Source organism: Phycodurus eques, chromosome 20 (assembly GCF_024500275.1).
Source record: "Phycodurus eques isolate BA_2022a chromosome 20, UOR_Pequ_1.1, whole genome shotgun sequence".
Classification (NCBI taxonomy): domain Eukaryota; kingdom Metazoa; phylum Chordata; class Actinopteri; order Syngnathiformes; family Syngnathidae; genus Phycodurus; species Phycodurus eques.
In genome coordinates, this window is record NC_084544.1 from 11,783,061 (window position 1) to 11,802,600 (window position 19,540).

The 19,540-nt window shown below is 39.7% G+C and overlaps 1 protein-coding gene across 2 annotated transcripts in view; it reads left to right on the plus strand.

Annotated features, from left to right (window-relative positions):
• LOC133395401 (ephrin type-A receptor 7-like) overlaps positions 1–18,937 on the plus strand; it is a 151,833-nt gene extending 132,896 nt beyond the window's left edge. The window contains exons 10-19 of one of the 2 annotated variants that reach the window (XM_061664245.1): positions 2,227–2,352; positions 3,663–3,848; positions 8,426–8,487; positions 9,347–9,463; positions 10,090–10,176; positions 10,522–10,674; positions 15,023–15,213; positions 15,295–15,459; positions 16,670–16,820; positions 16,979–18,937. In XM_061664245.1, coding sequence (XP_061520229.1) covers positions 2,227–2,352; positions 3,663–3,848; positions 8,426–8,487; positions 9,347–9,463; positions 10,090–10,176; positions 10,522–10,674; positions 15,023–15,213; positions 15,295–15,459; positions 16,670–16,784 — 1,202 coding nt within the window. In that variant the 3' untranslated portion in view covers positions 16,785–16,820; positions 16,979–18,937. Of the gene's footprint in view, positions 1–2,226; positions 2,353–3,662; positions 3,849–8,425; positions 8,488–9,346; positions 9,464–10,089; positions 10,177–10,521; positions 10,675–15,022; positions 15,214–15,294; positions 15,460–16,669 lie in introns of both variants that reach the window. The other variant, XM_061664244.1, reaches the window with a different exon arrangement.
• Positions 18,938–19,540: the final 603 nt, after the last annotated feature.

Here is a 19,540-nt window from a genome sequence, read left to right on the forward strand (position 1 = left end):
CCCAAAGTCAGATTTAAGCAGTCTGAGCCTTTCATCTTGCCACCTCCAGAGTTTGGCAGGATCAAATCAGGAGATTTGAGAAAAAGATTTAGACATGGTATTGATAAATAAACATTTTTAACAAAGTAAAAAGAAAATTAATGGATGGATAGAAAGTGTAGTTCGGAGGGGCGAAAGTGAATCTTCATTGTGGGTTGTTTCAACATCATAACCCCAAATAGCAGGTTAAACATTTGCAAATGGCTTTTAGTTATAACAAATGAGTTTCGATAACTTTGAGCTGTCACCTTATCATGGTGGAGGGGTTTGTGTGTCCCAACGATCCTTGGAGCTAAGTTGTCTGGGGCTTTATGCCCATGGAAAATGGGTCCTAGGTGAGGGACCAGACAAAGCACAGCTCCAAAAACCTCTATGAAGATGAAAAATTCCGAAAGACGTTTTCCCTTGCCCGGACGTGGGTCACCGGGGTACCCTCTGGAGCCAGGCCTGGAGGTGGGGCTCGAAGGAGAGCGCCTGGTGGCCGGACCTGCACCCATGGGGCCCGTCTGGGCACAGCCCGAAAGGGTAACGTGTGTCCCTCTTCCCATGGGCTCACCACCTGTCGGAGGGGCCATAGGGGTCAGGTGCAGTGTGGGCTGGGCGTTGGCCGAAGGCAGGGACCTTGTCAATCCGATCCCCGGCTACATAAGCTGGCTTTAGGGATGTGGAATGTCACCTCTCTGGCAGAGACCATTCACACTGATATGCACTTTGGAATCTTAAGTTGAAGCTAAGAAGCACGTTTTTAGATGTGAAAGCAAGCCTGAGTGCACAGAAAAAAATCACAGGGAGAACTCTCAAATTAGACACAAAAATGTTCCAACAGCGATTAAAACCTTGCTTCTCCAGACTGTGAGGCGCCCGCTAACCACTGTTCTGTTATGCTGCCATTATGACAATCATACAGAGGAAAATATGTTGTTGCAGAAGCTACTAAAATTATTGGTAAAATCATTAAACAGCAAAGTGTTTTTGGGCAAAGATAATTTTTTTGCTCTGCCTTGCAAAAGAGAGATTTCCAGAAATATATGAACAATGAGGCCAATTCTTTGTATCCTCAAAACAGTCGTTGGACATCAAAAGATGAATATGAGACAACAATTCCCTTTTTCCAACATGACAGAAAAGATAAAGCTTCAAGTAAGACCGGATCTGGTCGTGATACCAAACATACAAGCTCCTCTGTAATGCACTGTGGAGGGAATGTCATTGCTTGAGGTTGCATGGGACGGGATCATTAATCCTCATTGATGATGTAATGCAAGATTGCAGGAGCAAAATGAACTCAGACGTCTACAGAAATATTTTGTCTGCCAAGGAAGATAAAAATGCAGCCAAACTTGATTGGAAGATTCTTCATCATGCAGCAAAACCCGAAAGACATTCCCAAAACAATGGAGGAGTTCGTCAGAAGAAAAAAATAAAGTTTTAGAATGGCCAAATCAATTTCCAGGCTTGCACTCTATCGAAAGCACTCATTTTACCTGCTGAAGTGTAGACGGAAGGCAGTAAACAACAACTGAAAGAGGCTGTGATGAGATCCTGGCAAAGCAAAAGAAGAATGCAACAATTGGGTCAATGGAAGAAAAGGATTTGTAACTAAATACTGTATTCCATCTTATTAACCTTTACTTATTTTAAGTGCAATGCTTCAGTTGCTCTCCTACAGATGTGGTGTTCTGTTACAAATAATGCTGTCATCTAAGGTTGTGTATGAGCTGCTTGTAAATACCTAGAAATAAAAGCTGAACTCTTGATGTCTCATATTCATCCAATGATTTCAAAATAAAACATTTTCAATAAAGGAATTGGCCCCACTGTTACAATACATTTGGGGTAGAATTTATCTGTGACTAGAAGTGAGTGGAACACAATTTTTTTTACAATTCTGTGGAATAAAAAGTTGTACCAAACTGTTTTCTCTTGTGAAACAGTGTTGTACCAAACATCTGAGACAATCAATGCATTTTTGTGATTACAAAGTTTTTTTATTTATAAGGTAATATATTATGCTTACCAAAGATTTTGGACACATGATATAATTCTGAAGGGGGGTCCAAACCTTTTGACTGGTACAACCTCTTTATTTTCAAATAAAAAAAACACCAAAAATAAAATGGAAAAATCAGAGTTTTAATTTCTTGTTGGCAGTAATATACATGTTGATGTGTTTTCATATCTCTTCAGTCAAGATTCCCACACGGCGGACCTACATTGACCCAGAGACGTGTGAGGACCTACTGCAGGCCATCCATGCCTTTGCCAAGGAGTTGGACAACTCCAGCATTAAGATTGAGAGAATTGTGCACACAGGTAATGACTCAACAAAAGGTATATTAATTTAACATTGTCTAAAAAAATAAATAAATAAATAAATAAAAATCATAAAACTATACCTGTTTTGGCCTGCCTTACCCTCACACAGTACCTCAGCCAAGTTAAATCAATATGCCTTGAATTCTACATTGATAGCAATTTGACCTTCTTGTAATAACTTGGCCTATTGCTCAATTAATATCTACATTTTATAGTGCTGCTACTCGGGAATATATGCACTCACCAGCCACAATGTGGGGTATATCTGTTCAAGCTAATTAGCTCCAGTACAAGAGCTGTTGCAAAGGATGTGCTTTTAATAATGTTTTGACTTTGCAGTGGTATAGAAGTGTACTACACTATACAAAGTATTTCTCAGAAAGATTCTGTGCAGTTTTACACCACCGTAAACTACAAATACCGTGTGTAATATTTGTTGAATGACTATCTCTCCAAATGAAGATTCATGCGGCTCTTGTATTCCATCAGGGATGTGTTTCAGACGCACCCGCGATAGCCGAAAGTCTGCAATATAGAGAGACCATATCACAAATATTTTTTCATATAGTTTTACCCCTTCCACATGGTTCAAACACAACTAAACATATTAAACACCATTTTTAGAGTGTTCCTTAGCACCTGTTCTCACCCTCCTACTTGCACAATTCGTCAACTTGCTTCAAGCTGTTTATTTGTCACTTCCTGTTGAAGTTTACTGTAAAACTGACACATACAAAATAATTAAACATTGTAATGTACATTTAAACACCAGTGTTCAACCAAACCGTATATGTATATATATATATTTTTTAATAATACTGACAGGCATATATTCATATACTCAACGGTTACAGGAGCTTAATTGGATGGTACAAGCATTTAATTTAATTATGAAAGTATTTCTTCCAGTAGACCTCAGTGGTTGCTGCCCGACATGTTGCGACACAACGTGGTATTACACTAAACGTGTGTAAGTCTAAATTCTGTAAAATGAAATAAATAAAATAAAAAAAGCAATAGCCTAAAAATGTGCGTTATAGTGGGGACGTGAATGATGAACTGCAATGAAACGGGGAAACACTAACACCTAATAACTAGCAAAAAGTGAGTGTAATTTGAATGTATGCACGGTGTCAAATGGTCATTTATGGACAATGTTGTATGAAAAAGTGCTAAAACACTCATAGGGACTGTGTTTATTAGTCTTTTTCACCCGTTTGCCTAATCTCCACTTCCTTGTCTGATCTCTGTTTATGTACCCTTTTGTATCGGGACTTGACCTCTGTTTGTCTTTCTCCCCCTAACAGGCGACTTTGGGGAGGTGTGTCGCGGCTGTCTCAAGCTGCCCAGCAAAAGAGAGCTGCCCGTGGCGATCAAAACGTTACGAGCAGGCTGCTCAGAGAAACAGCGGCGCTCGTTCCTCAGCGAGGCTGGTATCCTCGGGCAGTTTGACCACTCCAACATCATCAGACTGGAGGGCGTTGTCACCAGCGGTAAGGCAGATCAGGAGGGGAATATATGGTTAAGACAAAAGGAAGCTTGGGGCTGATCCTTAGTTTCCAAGGATCTAAATGTGAATGGGATTCATCCGTTACTAAAAGGAAGAAGAAGGGAAAAGTGTAGCGTGGCAACTTGTAGGATTGGAGAGGCTGTAACTCGGAGGAGTGACCATTGAGAAATGTGCTCGAAAAAAGAAAGTAGAATTAGTATTTCAATATATGGTGTGCAGAGAGGGTCAACCTTTGGGCAAGTAAGGAAATAAATGAAAATGGGAGAAGAGAATGCTCGGAAAGAGTCCCATGACACTGTGATCACTTCAACATCTCATGCAAGGAGGGAATCAACACTCACAGCGAGGAAGACCATTCTAGACGGTGGAAGAGCAGAGAAGGTGTAAGTGTGTAGAGCAAGTGCTTGAATTGGACACCACATGCTAGCAGTCGAGCGATATAAGGGCCCAGACGGATAGCGATTGACGCCCTGCTGTGAAAACAGGATGGAAAAATAAACTTGAGGTGGGAAAGCAACACTAGAGACGGAGATGATCTGGTATGAGGTGGAGGTTAATGGCAAAGGCAGGTGAGGGGAGACGCTTAAAGAGTTTGTAAAGTTTCTATGATGTTGGCGTGTGCGCGGGCGTGGGCAGGGTGCCCGGACACACTGTGCTCAGCAGGATGGCAGCAGATGTGCAGGGTACAGTAATTGGTGCTAGAGACTCAGTGGGACCCTGGGATACACTCCGATCTCACCCTTTCACATACACACATGCACTCGAATGCGCGCAATCGGTGTGCATGTCACACAAACACAAGGCCAGTATGCTCTTCAGTTGCATTTACTATCACGCGCAACTGCTATTCAGTCCCATAAATAGGACACATACATGCTGTTTGGCTATGAATCACTGGGTGTGACCAGAGCAAGTACGGCTAATATGAACGTCATGAACGTAGCAAACGCTTCAGTAAATATATTTGCACAAACAACAATTTTATATTGCAGTGTTGTAGAACTTCTCTTCATCATACTGTTTCTATATTTTCTAATCATTTATATTTTATGATCATTTGCCTCTTCTAGCTAATAAGAACAGCACGTTTGTGTGATTATTTAGTCTATGATCGCAAGTCAGTGTTAAATAAATACATCGCGTTATTTATACGGTGTTTGTCATGGCAGACGTTTCGATGAAGCTCTTGCACTTGGATCCCTTTTGACTATTTAATGTTGACTGGTAAGTCTACATTTTAGCAGCCCCGCCCCCACTCCCCCCCAATTTTTCATTTTTGTATTATTATTGTTTATATATATATATATATATATATATATATATATATATATATATATATATACACACACACGCACACACAATGAGTAGGTTCGTTTTATTTCTATAGCACTTTTCACAAAGCGGACTTGCAAATTGATTCACATAGTTATAGAATACACTCATACATATATAAAATACAGAATTATAATATTTTACAGTTACTACAAGACAAACCACTAATCAAATCAGGGTAAATAAAAATGGTGAGGTTATTCCGTCAAGGTTAGGTCAAGTTAGGTAACGTCAGCAAGGTTAATGCACCCCTATAAAATTTGTAATAGGTATACGATTTGACATTGATTGAATAATTTTCGACCTTTTACAAATTGTTATTGCGAAAAGAATATACTTAATGCTCTATACTCCATCCTTTGGCTGTGATTCAAGGCCCAATAGGAACATGGACGTCATTTAGATGGAAAAGCTCCCTCTCCACCATCTTTACTTACACGCCCACCACTTTCATGACCCATTTGCTCCACCTTTTTTCAAACAGCGCCAAGATTATAGGTAATAGGATTAAAGAAAATGCAATAAATTGTTTTGTTGCTTTTGTTTGAAGGAAACGGCTGCGGTAGAAGTGGTGCTCATACATTTGCTGATTGCCAGCCGCTATTTTCGGCCTTGCCTGCAAGGACTGCTTCTTTGCTGGCTGTGTAGCCATGATCTCAGATGTATGATCCAATTATGTCTATACAGGTGTAGCTCAGCTAAACCATTTTCATCTGATGAAACGTTAAAGGTATAGACACTGCTAAAACAAATATGATTTGGAAAATGCGGTATTGCACGTGGTCTTGCAGAATACTTGACATCTTTGCATTTACGCAGTCCTTATGTCTTTTCTATCATAAAAACAGGATTGTCGGTGTATAGTACTGTAGTAACAACTGGAGATTGTATTGGGGAAGGTCCTTACATTTACTTGCTGGTTCTTCCTTAAAATTGTGTGTGCGTGTGTTTGTATAATTGAACCACACAAAGGAACTACAGGTTTTAATAAATGGCAAGAGGCTACAATCTAAAAGGTCCATCTCAAACTGTACTCAATTTGTTTCATAACCAGTTGTCATTAAATCCCGAGGGCGGTTTTATGGAGCACATTTCTTTACTATCTATTCACAGCATTGGTGTTTATGAAATTATTAACTTTAAAAATTGATGGCAGATTATTTCACTCATCATAAAAGTTGCTGCGTAGACAATACTGTCTCGGCTGTGAATACCGTGGGGCATTTAAGCAGAGAAACTAATAACAATAGATACACAATTTGATGAGAGAAGAGAACAGATCCAAACTAAACTAATAGCCCTAGCAGAAAAGCCAATTCAGCCAGTTTGTTGGAGCTTTGATTTGAATAGCAATGCACCATGCTGCCAATACCTCTGGCTAGTCAAGGGAATAGAAGATTAAATTAAAGGTTTAAAATTCACTTGACCATCAAGACACATGGATTATTAATTTGAAGACTAACAGTAACCCATTGCTGCCAGCTCCCTCATCTAATTCATGCATTTTGTTTTTAACCGTGTGATGTATATTGTGCTTGCATGATGAATAAATGCATACTCCCTAGCCACAACATTCATCCATTTTCTGTACCACTTATCCTCACTGGAAGAGAAAATGAAAAATCTGGTTTAGCAAAAATGTAATGCTCGGTCTTGATTGACTGTCAAAGTGGTAGCTTCTTCCCCCGCTTATTCGCAGTTTGGTATTCGCAAACTAGCCCATGCTATGTTATTTTATTTTTTATTTTTTTGCTCTTTCTGAAATGCACTAAGATGCCACACGAGCTGGCACCAAAGCCCCGTCTAATAAAAAGTAAGTCCTACATCTTGCGGTATCTTGGTGCCAAGGAATTTTCAAGCGACCTCTGGACTAAGAGATACGATGTATATGTCAGGGAGAAGCTAAGTTTAGCCCAGGACATGGAAGGAGTTTGAAATCAAATTAAACTGTTGTGGGATTATAGTTTGTGGTATATTTGCAGTTTAACCTATTAATAGAGGCAATTCTAAACCTTTTGGAGGGCGTCAATTACTCACAGTTTTTCGCTATTCAAGGCAGGGCTCGGACCCTTCGCGGGAGATTACTCTGTTACCCTTCCGTGCTTTTACTATCGCACATGGTTTACAGTGATGCATAAATTAACTGCATAATACTGAGAGGTCTCTCTTGCATTGTGGTTTCCCTCTAAAGCTACATAAGGGATACAATCAGTGTCGCTGCCAGAGCACATCAAATGGGAGGGCATTCGGTCCGGCGTGTTGGGGGGGATGGCACATTTTACCGCTCAAAAACCGGCACACACACGTTGAGGTTTATAAAATAAATATGCCACAGTGGTGTGCGCACAACACAGTCACACTAAAAATTAAGTATTACTGTATAAAACAAGTATTCTATGGCAGGCATTGGGTAAATTAAATAACATGGCTTAGCTTTGGAAGAGTTGAGTCAGCGTAGTGGGCATTTTTGTATATGTGACGGTGTCGATACTTTGACAGGAAGTGACGATACGCAACTGATCAATACGTTTTTGTTTTTTTTCTGTTTTGATTCTTTTTTTATATTACGGTTAGTGGCTGAAATAAAACAATTTACACTTTGATTAAATTATATATAAAGATTGGCATGGAAATTCAACACTCCAGGGGCCGGTGGCAAGGGGGACACAGTAATTCATTTGGGGTCCCCCCCTATGACTCCTACAGTGGGTAAAATAATATATGAAGTCCAGAACTACTGGACAATCATATATTGTGAAATTATAGATGCACAATATTAATAATCTCCCACTCCTCTTCCTGTTTTCTCTCTCATTCCTATTTCATAGCACTGCTAGATCACTGCCTCCTGTTTTTGGATGCGCAGTGTGTTGTGTGCGTAATGTACAGGAACATGTACCTGGACCTTGTTGGTTTGCGCGTGTGTGTGTTCACATATTGGTGCGTGCGCGCGCGCTCGTGTGTGTGCATGTGTGTCGAGTGAGTGTTTAAGGGTGCTTAAACTTGCTGAGACAGCCAGGGCAGCACACAGGTTCTCCCAGCTTCGCCACAGTTCACTGAGTGAAGAATGGCTTTGCCACAAATCCTGCAGTGCTGCCAAGAGGACTCTGCTCACTTTATTCCTCCGCTGTGCCTCCATGTGTCTCTATTACTTCACCTCCAGTATGTACTGTTTCCCTCCTCTACACTTGATCTTAGTTTAATTTGTCCTGTTTTGTTTGTGTTCAGGTAACACCATGATGATCATAGTAGAGAGCATGTCTAATGGGGCCTTGGACTCCTTCCTTAGGGTAAGTCAGTCTGTATTTATATTCGGGACAGGCTTTCCAAACATAAAAGCAGCACAGTGGAAACAAAGCAAAAAGACTAACTGTCATTAAATATAGCCAATGTGATTTACAGATTTTTATTGAGATAATATAAACACAGCCTCAGCTGAAAGCATACTCCATAGTTAATAATGATAATTATTTATATGTGCCCTGCGATTGGCTGGCGACCAGTTCAGGGTGTACCCCGCCTCTCGCCCGTAGATAGCTGGGATAGGCTCCAGACACCCTAATTAGGACAATTGGAATATAAAATGGATGGATGCTTCCAGACATTAGCAGCTACAACAGAACATAACCTTGTTGATACAAAAAAATGTAAAATTAAAGTTCCAGTTCATCTCAAAAGTTCTTGAATGATGACTAACCACTAACTTTATTTATCATGTAACAGTATTGTTCATTGCCAATGTTAATGGGTTAGCCTTTAGTTAATTATTATGATTATTATTAGTTATATTTCAACCTATTTTTCACCATTCCAAGGCCAGCAATGCTTGGGCTTATTAACGTATAATGGAGTATATGCATGATTGCTCACAAATGGGGTGATTTAGCTGAAAGATGCTCGAATCTGGTACTGTGCTCCTCTGCTCTCTGAACCACCACCATGTGAGTTGTAATGATATGAATTAATGGCCTGCTTGTTTTTATTCCCCCAATGAAGACATTGCATCTATTTGAGTACAACACAATACTATACCAACAAATGGGTCACTTCTTGTGAATCTATACCAAAAGTAGAAGCGTTAGTCCTTCTCCATTTCTTTCCAACTCTGCCATTCACGCTGTCCTTTCCTTTTAACACTCAAAATCACAGAAACATGAGGGTCAGTTGAGCGTAATGCAGCTGATGGATATGCTGACTGGTGTGGCATCGGGGATGAAGTACCTCGCCGAAATGGGCTTTGTTCATAAACGCCTGGCTGCACACAAGGTAAGAGAGCAGGTGGTGTGGTGGGCGGTAATAGACTACAGTGTGTAGGTTGATGTATGTCTCAAGCTAAGTTTTCCATTGGCAGGCGTCGAGAATACAATTTGTCCTTGTCTCCAACCGTGTTTGACAGTCATTTGTCAGTAGCTTATTTGAGGAATACATGAAGCTGAAAATGACAAGACAATGCTGTCAAAATCATTTTGTCACGAGGATTTGCTCTGTCAGTTTGTTCCTCTTTAAAAAGGAGCCAAGCTGTCAAACCGCAAATACTTGTTACACTTTTGTAAATGCTCAGTCCTGGCCTGGTGAAATAAGAGTTTTGCCTACCACTGTAGGGAAATTCTTTCACCTTGTAATTTTAACCACACTTAATGAGCAAGGTTGGTCCAAAATGTATTCTCTGCTCATTGTGAGTGTTATGTCTTTTCTATCTTACAGAGGGTTTGTAAAATCTGCACAATCCTTCAATGTAGGTGGGCAAAAATGTGGAACGTTTTTAGGACAGCCTTATAAGAACCTCAAAGAATTACCTTCACAAACAATCTTTTCACTATTGCTCTTCATTGAAATGTGGACTGTAATTTACAATGTCATGTCTGTATCGTGTTTCTGCTCTTGGTGTAAAGGTGCTGGTTAATGCTAACCTTGGCTGCAAGGTGTCTGGCTTCAGACCTCTTCAAGAGGACAAGATAGAGTCAATCTACACTACACTGGTAAGAAAATTTAGTGTCACTTTCTTTTATCCTGAATTTGGAATTATCCACTTCAACTTTTCATTAAACACCCTCAGTTCACGCTTGTGCGCCTGATCCTGATATTTTTTGAATGCGATTTGGATCAAATCATTAACTGTCAGGTTTGTTTGAGGTCGCACAATTTTACTAGAACGAAAAGGGGTGAAAAGGTAAACCTTTCTGGATTATTGGGTTCATCCTAAAGTTAATCTTATTCTAGGTGTCTTTTGATTTTCTGAAAATACCATGTTTGAGGCTTTTCAAAGATTTATTAGTGTGAACTCTGTGCACCCTCTTACCCTGTTGTCCTCTATTAATGAATAGCATGGAGGGAAGAGCGTGGTGCTGTGGACTGCTCCAGAGGCCATCCAGTACCATCGCTTCTCCTGTGCTTCAGATGTCTGGAGCTTTGGTATCGTCATGTGGGAGGTCATGTCCTATGGGGAGAGACCCTACTGGGATATGGGTAACCAGGATGTAAGTGGATTGAGAGAGAGAAAAGTTTTCCTTTCTGGTATTTTGGTTATTCTGTATATGAACTGAATATAATTTAGTTTGATAATGGGATGAGGAGATAATTGTCTATTTTGAGATATTTCAAAAAGCTTTTTCTTTTTTTAAATTAAGCATTGTTGATCATTTTAGTTGTTCGACAGCACAACTGTTCCCACTTTACGACGTCCACTGTACATTTTTATGATACTGATACAGTGCTTGACTTTTTGTCCAATTTCCTATTAAATTGCAGTGAGAGCACATGGACTTTATTCACTCTATTTTTATATGTCACCTCCGTCTGCGTCAATTAACTCTGCGTCCATAGCCACCTACGATATTATTAACAGAAAGCAAAGACGCTACAGTCACTCTAAAAGCTTTTTCTAGGTCTAAGCCTCCACTTTAAGTCTGCATCGGCTCCATAACCAATCCTGTTTTCTCCTAAGGAAGCAGTGACCTCTTTCCAGTGGCCTCTGCCTGTCCCTCCTCCAGTGCCATCCTACTTTTTAAAAAGTGTTGAAAATCCCTTTTTAACATTCAGCTTCTTCTGGAAAATGCTAAGTTTTTTTTTTTCTATTTCAAAGGTTGAAGAGATTGCGCTCGATGGGACTCCCCCTGCTCTTATTATTTCCAAGTGAATGCAGAGGCTTGCTCAGTTTTGCTTTTCACCCCTCACTTTTTGGCCTTTAAAATGGTTTCATTTTACTTTCTACTGAAAGCCACCCTTCGTTGGACAGTAATATATTCCAATTTAATACTATAATGCAGACAATTACAACAGGAATGAAGACAGAATCCCCTAAATCTGAACGATGTATCTTGCTGATGTGTGCGTAAATTGCAGTCAGCATAATATGTATCCAATATGCAGGTGCAGGCTCAAAAAAAGCAACCCATTATTACTGTGTTCCAATTTTTAATGTGCAAAATTAATATGCATGAGGTAATCAGCAGGTGCAAGCAACCTTTTTTTTTTTTTTTTTAACACTGATCTTTTTCAGTACCCTTTCACAAAGCATGACAAAGTTTCCTCTCGGTCTGGTGCATATTATCAAACTTTCCATTTGCAGGGGCAAAGGCCATCGCTTGTAGAGGGCCTGTGATATTAATCTGCTTTGAAATGATACATTATATCATAACCGAATTGTTGGTTGGCCTGTCCACCAGTAATTCATTGTGCCCTTTAACTCGCTGGCTTTGATTAAATGGAAAATGTCAAATGCTGAAAAGCTTTTTATGAATGCTCTTTAGGGAGGCGGAAGTTTAAGGAGCCAAATGGGGGAGGAGATTGGCAAGATTGAGGCGAGAGAGTTTTTTAGGAAATAATACAACTGATAGATGTCATTTTTATGATTATACCCTAACTTGTATTTCCTCCTTTCGGAAGAGAGTACTTCTCAGAGTGATTCAGGAGAGGGATAGATCAATTGAAATCCCCAGTGAGGTGTTATGTTAAATAGTTTTTGAATGGGAACAGCATTAGCTCGATGGAGGAGAAAGGACCATTGAGTAAGTATAGAGGGATGTGGTCATGCTCTCACGTTTGAGACAAGTGAAATGCGAGTTTTATTAAAGTAGATTATAAAGGTGGAGCCCAAATTAATACTTTGCTTATCTTTGAGACTAAGTTGTATTTCACAGAACAGATTGATCGATCATCTTGATTCAAAGAGGAATTAATTCAAAAGTTTGATAATTACATTCTAATATTCCACAGTAGTTCAGGGGTGCCCTGCATCATAATGACAGTATTAAATAGGTTATCCTGCTGCTTATGTAATTCCAACTACTCTACAGACCCGTTCCAAAAAAATGTGAATATCAATGGAAAAGTGTATTTATTTCCATAATTCCATTCAAAAAGTTAAACTTTCATAGATTATAGATTCAGGGCCCACAATTTAAAAAAAAATTCAAGTATGTATTTGTTTATTTTTACATAATTTGGGCGTCCAGCTCATAAAACCCATGAAATCAGGAATTCAAAAAATTAGAATACTGTAGAGAAATCATTTACTTCTCAGTTTTTGCAGAAAAAAAAAGAAATTAGGGTCACATTAAATCAATTGAAATATGGTACTTTCAAAACGATACGTTAATCTTCAATACTTTGTTGGTAATCCCTTTGCTTCAATCACTGCCTCGATGCGCCGTGCCATTGCCTGGGAGTTATGGAAGCCCAGATTTCCTTGATGCTAGCTGTCAGTTCCTCTTTGTTTTGGGGTCTGGGGCCCCTCATTTTCCTCTTGATAACACCCCATAGATTCACAATGGGGTTTAAATCCGGCGAGTTGGCTGGTCAGTCAAGCACTGTAATGGCATGGGTATCAAACCAGATTTTGGTGCTTCTGGCGGTATGGGCAGGGGCCAGGTCCTGCTGGAAGATGAAATCTGCATCTCCATACAGATCCTCTAAAACATTCTGGTAGACTGTTGCGGTGATCTTGGGTTTAAGAAACTAGAGTTTACAAGCACCTGCACTGGACATTGCACCCCAAATCACGACTGTGTATATTTCATACTGGACCTCAAGCAGCTTTGGTTCTGTTCTTCACCCGTCTTCCTCCAAACCCTTGGACTTTGATTCCCAAATGAAAGGCACACTTTACTTTCATTGGAAAAGAGTATCTTGGACCACTGGCAATAGTCCAGTTCTTCTTCTCCTTGGCCCAGTTGAGACGCGTCGTACGTTGGCTCAGGCTCAGAAGTGGTTTGACCCGAGGAACCCGACAATTGTAGCCCATCTCCCGGATGCGTCTGAATGTGGTGGTTTTTCCCACCTGATTCCACTCTTTCTGCATCTCTGCTAGATTCTTGAATCGTCTCTGTTTGATAATCCGCTGAAGCCAACGGTCATCTCTTTTGCTGGTGCATCTTCTCCTGCCACATTTTGTCCTTCCACTAGACTTTCCATTGATATGCTTGGACACAGCACTCTGTGAACTGCCAGCCTTTTAGCTATGAACTTTTGTGGCTTACCCATCCTATGGAGGGTATCAATGATGATCTTCTGGCCAGTTGTCAAGTCTGCAGTCTTATCCTTATTGAGACAATTGAACCAAACTGAAGCAATTTAAGGACACCTGGGGAAACCTGTGCAGGTGTTTTGAGTTTAGTAGATGATTAGTATGTGTGACAGTCAGTTTAAAACATTTATGGCCTGCAAAATTTGGGCTGATTTCTTCACAGTATTCTGATTTTGTGGGTTTTATGAGCTGGAAGCCCAAATTATGTAAAAATAAACAAAATAAATACTTGAAATTGTTTAAATTGTGGGCCCTGAATCTATAATATATGAAAGTTTAACATTTTGAATGGAATTATGGAAATAAATGAACTTTTCCATGATATTAAATTTTTTTGGAAAGGGTCTGTAGATAAACAGTGCTGTAAGTCTCCAGCAGAGACTTGAGTGTGACAACCATCTGGCTGAGGAACAAATACTTGGTTCTAGAAACAAGCAGTTGGAAATAACAGCTAAAAAATATTTTGTACAGTATTACAGTTATGCTAACCCTAAGAGGGATTTTGACGTAGGCGGTGTTACACTCACTGATAATGAAGTAGTCCAAAACTTGAGGTAGTTCCAGACTTCTAATACTAATTTTTACAGTTTTCGTACCACTGTTCGGCAATATTGAAGAAAGGAAGTTATGTAAAGTGTTTGTCAGACCCGATTTTGAACACATGACCGACGTATAGTATGATGTTTATTTACAAAGATTGCCTGGCTTTTCTGTGAATAGGTAAATGAATGCCTTGCCAAACCTAACTGTCAGTCTTTAGTTCATTGTCGAGGTTTCACATTTTCAAATTTGTGGCTCAATTGTCCTTTGATTAATGCAGGATGGGAGTAAGTAAGACTGCCCATCCACCTCATCAATCTACAACGATGTACTGTACTGTATGTGTAATATAATTTAAATGTATGCAATGTTAGCAGGTTTGCTAAACAATAAAATACAAGTGCAATTCATTCAGCTTTTTTTATTCGACATTATATTCTGCAGCTGTAGCAAATTAAGTGGCTGTTGAGTATAAACAGTATTGTGCTATGAAAAACACATTGTCTTTAAGGGAAAGTGGTGAGTAAGTTAGTCATTATCTATATTTCTCTTTCAAGGAATGATACGTGCTCAATCTGCTCCTCTAGGCAATAACTATGATTAAACTTGTTTAAGCAAGAACCTTTCCACATAAAATCACATTTCCCCATAGAAGCAGATCAATGGAATCATTTTCCTTGGGCCATTATTCAATTAGTATCACATTTCACCTTAAATGAAAGAACTGATTTGCCTTTTGTTTCCCACTGTCTGTGCTGTAGGTGATCAAGGCAATTGAGGATGGTTTCAGGCTCCCTGCGCCGGTCAACTGCCCTACACATTTGCATCAGTTGATGCTTGACTGTTGGCAGAAGGACAGAACAGAGAGACCCAGCTTTAGTCAGATCCATTCAGCGCTAAGCAAAAGCATTCGCTCGCCTGACGCCATTGGCTCCTCCACGTTGGCACGGAGGTCGCATAACATTACAAGCTGCAAACACGTCTACTTTAACTTTCTATAGACTCATAAAACTCCTTTTCGCTCTTCTTTTAGGACCCTCAGTTCCTCCATAACACTCGCAGAGAGGCCTCTACCCACCTTCCCATCATTTAACTCGGTAGGAGAGTGGCTGGATGCTGTGGACATGGGCCGATACAAGGACAACTTCACTGCTGCAGGATACTGCTATTTGGAGTCAGTGGCACGAATGACCGTCCAGTGAGTAGCTATGCACCAATATCTCACAGTGACCTTCTAACTTCCTTTGTTTATTGCTATCTGGTATATTACACAAAATAAATACAGTTGCAGGCCTGTATGTTGCTGATGTCCCTTTGAAAGGCAAAGGGATTTTAGTTAAGCTATTTTGTGTGAAAACAAATTTTGCCAATGCAAAGAGATTTACATTCATCCTAATGTGCTATATTCTGTAAAATGTTACAGATTGTCCTGCTTTCCGCAGTCCCACTCCAGCTACCTTCGAGCTACGGTTAGCTAGCAGCTTAACATGTAGAGCCCTGTAGGCCAAAGTTCACCCGGTGTCAACGAAGCATAAGTCATCAATCATTGCTACCATCCATCCATTTTCTGTACCGCTTTATCCTCACAAGGGTTGCGGGTTGATCGGCTCCGCAAAAGACATTTACTCCACGTCGCCGTCATGTACAGTATATTCGAATCCAAAAGCCATTTTATTTTTAGCCTTGTCGTGTGTGTCAGACTACTACAATAAAACCTTGTATTCCGATACCACCGCATCCCGTTTTTTACGTTCACTGGGCTTCATCTTGTCAACTCAAACGCGACAGGATACACTCGTTACCATGGCGACGACAACAATAATGGCTCGCGCCGTGTGTTTATAAGAACAAAATGGGGGGAAACGTGTGTTGGTGGTGAACGGTGCTCAGGAGAGGACGTTCGTTTAAGGCTTGCTTGAGGTATCGCTCCACTGCCTCAATGAGGAATATTTGCATTGTATCATGGGATTGCTATACTATTAAATGTTGTGATGCATTATACAGACTTCAAGTAATATTTTTCCATAATTAAATATTTTCACAACAGCACACAACATTCACATTTTGGAAGTTAAATGTGTATTTCCCTTGATTATGTATTGTTCTATAGCAGTGTTTCCCAACCTTTATTGATTATAAATCTCATGGCGCAAAAAGTATATATCTTGAAATGATGACGAACTCGTCTCAATTTACTCACAAATTTTGTTGGGAAATCTGGGCCGGTTTCGTTGAACACAAAGCTGTGTTATTCTGTTGTATGAATGCCAACACGCACATTAATGGTTGGGAATTACCGTTCTACAGGAGTCAATTCTTTTAATCATCCCCAACACTCTTTTTATTGTTTCCAAATTGCCTATATAGAGTTAATTAGTCTCGGACAAAAATGAACTGTGTGTTCGCAGAGATGTACTGAGCCTTGGCATCACTTCCCTGGAGCACCAGAAGTTGATCCTGGCTGCCATCCAGACCCTAAGAGCCCAGGTCATCCAAATGCATGGGCGTGGTGTGCAAGTGTAACAAACGGCCGAAGGCACTGCTACTGCAGGCTCGCGGGTACGTGCAGATGGTGGATGATGGGGTGGAGACGAGGCAAGCGAGACTGTCTTTCCGAGTGAAGGATAGATAGAAGGCCCTTGCACTCCTCTATTTACTCCTCTTTCCCATTCTTCCTCATGCTTTCCGCAATTCCCTCCTTTCTTTTTGCTATCAAGCCCTTCAGAGACGAGCACCAGTCCCTCTGGTGATGGACGGATGGCAGAGGAGTGATGTCATGTGACTTTTTTGTGACCTCTATCTGCACTTTGACCTTCAAAAAAACTGTGTCAGCTAAATCGCCCTGGGGAGTGAGGACAACAGAAAGATAGTCTCTTCCAGAATGGTGACCTCTGTCGAGAAGGACTCTAAAAGGTCACTGGACAACTTTTTGTCCCTTTACCACAATTATTATTATTATGATGATGTTTTTTTTTTTTTTTTTTACAGTACTGTTTACTGGCCTTGAGTCAAGACAGACAAAAACACTTCTCCACTGTCTGATTTCACTTGAAATAAGAAGGGACATAATCTAAGGATGTGAAATAGCGTCACCATGCCAGAAGTGATCTCATATCAGATGGTGAAGGGAAATCTCTGAATATTAAAAATGGCAGGCTTGTAATCCACAGACTCAAAGCAGCAGCTGTCAATAGTTATAAAGCCTGAGCTATCCCATGAAAAAGGGTCCAACAGTTTGAATTTAGTATTTTAATGAGGCTTGCTAAAAACACTTTAAATGAATGGAGGCTGATATACTGCTAGAGTAAAGTCTGCTGGCAAGGCCAAATAGAGATATAGCCTAAGGAATGATGGACTGAACTTTCAGGAATACCGGCCTGTTTTTTTGGGGGGGTTTTTCCTACTGATGGCGAACAAAGCTGGCAGGGGGGCACGTCTACTTAAAGAGTTGTGCGTTTAATCACCCTTAATTGATGTCACTGTCTGTCTCACTACTTCTTGTTTTATTCTCTTTATCTTTCTCTCAAGATGTCTTCTACATGCAAATGAAATATTGAATTTCCCCTTTAGCCCGGATGTCATCTTGTAATCCTCCCCTCCAAAGGCTCGCTACCGTAAGTACTCTCAGTAAACTCAGGTCAAATCTGGAAGATGACCCAAATCTCATATTTATTTGTTTAACAATAACCTCTATAGATAATTTTAAAACAGAGGTTAGGATGGTTGATTTAAAGTATTTAATGTAAAGTAAAAATTTAGTTTGCTAATATTATGACTGTGAGATATTGAACATGTTTTATACGAGACTAGCTGTATGCACACAGTATCTGTGTACTCATGAACGGTTTAGTCTGTTGTCATTGGATGTGGTGTGTGTGATTACAGTATTAAAATGTCATAACGATGTTCTTTTTTTATTTCCTTTGTTGAGATTACGTGTTTTTCCATTACTGCTGGGTATCACGTTGTGTGTTTTTCTCTGTACAGTAATCTGCCCCCTCGCCTTTTCAGAAATATGTCAGGCTTGAAAGAGAGTGTTCAGCGAGGCATTAGTGGATGACCATATTTGACATTGGACAGAGATTTTTGAATGAAATAATGTAACCGGTTTGTATTTGCTACAGAATACAGTTTGCGTCGTTCTGCTTGTTCTTGTCTGTCTCCCAATAATCATCAAAATAAAGAAACTAGGGCAGGCAGCTGACAAATTATAAACCTTTAATTTACCAGCCGACTGCAAGGCCTCACGATTCAACAGTTCAATATGAAGAAAGAAGTTTATGATTGCTGTCAAACACACACACACCTATACGAACAAAATGCATCCACATGCACAAAAATAATAATAATAATTATGGGACCTTTTTGCCACAATAAATGAAATGTAAACCGTTTCCTCTCTTTGCCCACCTCTTACCATTATATGTTTAATACTGTAAATATGTACTTGAAAATGCTAAATCTATTTTTATAATTTGTTTGAAGAACAATGTGTTGAATATAATATCTGCTCACTGTGTATGGGGTTGTTTGTTTGAATTTAGGGCCATGGCCGACAAACTGGTGTTTGGAATATTTAAAAAAAAAATAAAAAACGTCTTTTTGTTAGTTTTTGATGATTTTTACCCATTAGAAGAAATGCTGATGGCTGTTACAATTATGAAATGTGTTATTAAAAAATCTCCAATATAAGCAAATGTATCGTTCATCATGTTTCTTCTTTTAGCATTGCAGGATTTCAACTGTGCAGTAATTATAGATCAACTTATTATTTGATGCTTTTGGACACCGCCTTTTGCGTGTGTTCTGACGGGAACTAATCTTATTGTTGCTGATTGATCAGATTATACAATGCATATTATATCTGCAAGTAGTTGGATAATTCAGCAAACTGGCATACGAATGTTACAATCACATGTTCACTTCACTGTAGAATATAGCACACGTGGCACAGAACACCTTGTTGATGTTTATGTCAACATTGAATAGTTTCTTCACAATGACTTTCAAACTGTGTGAAATCTACGAAACAATTCCAGATTAGGAATGCTGCTTTGACCCATTTAGTGTTCTTAATTCTCGGGTTACTGTCCGATACTTAATACTTTGAGTGGCAGAGCACTGTACTGATTTTTAGCTCAGCTACCATAGGCCATTGTTTGTCAGATTCTACTCAAAATCTAATTCACAATGAGTAAATGTCCACGAGTTAGGATATTCCCACACTCAATCTTAACGCAACAGTTTGGCCTAGGCATCATGTATGGATTTGTCGCATC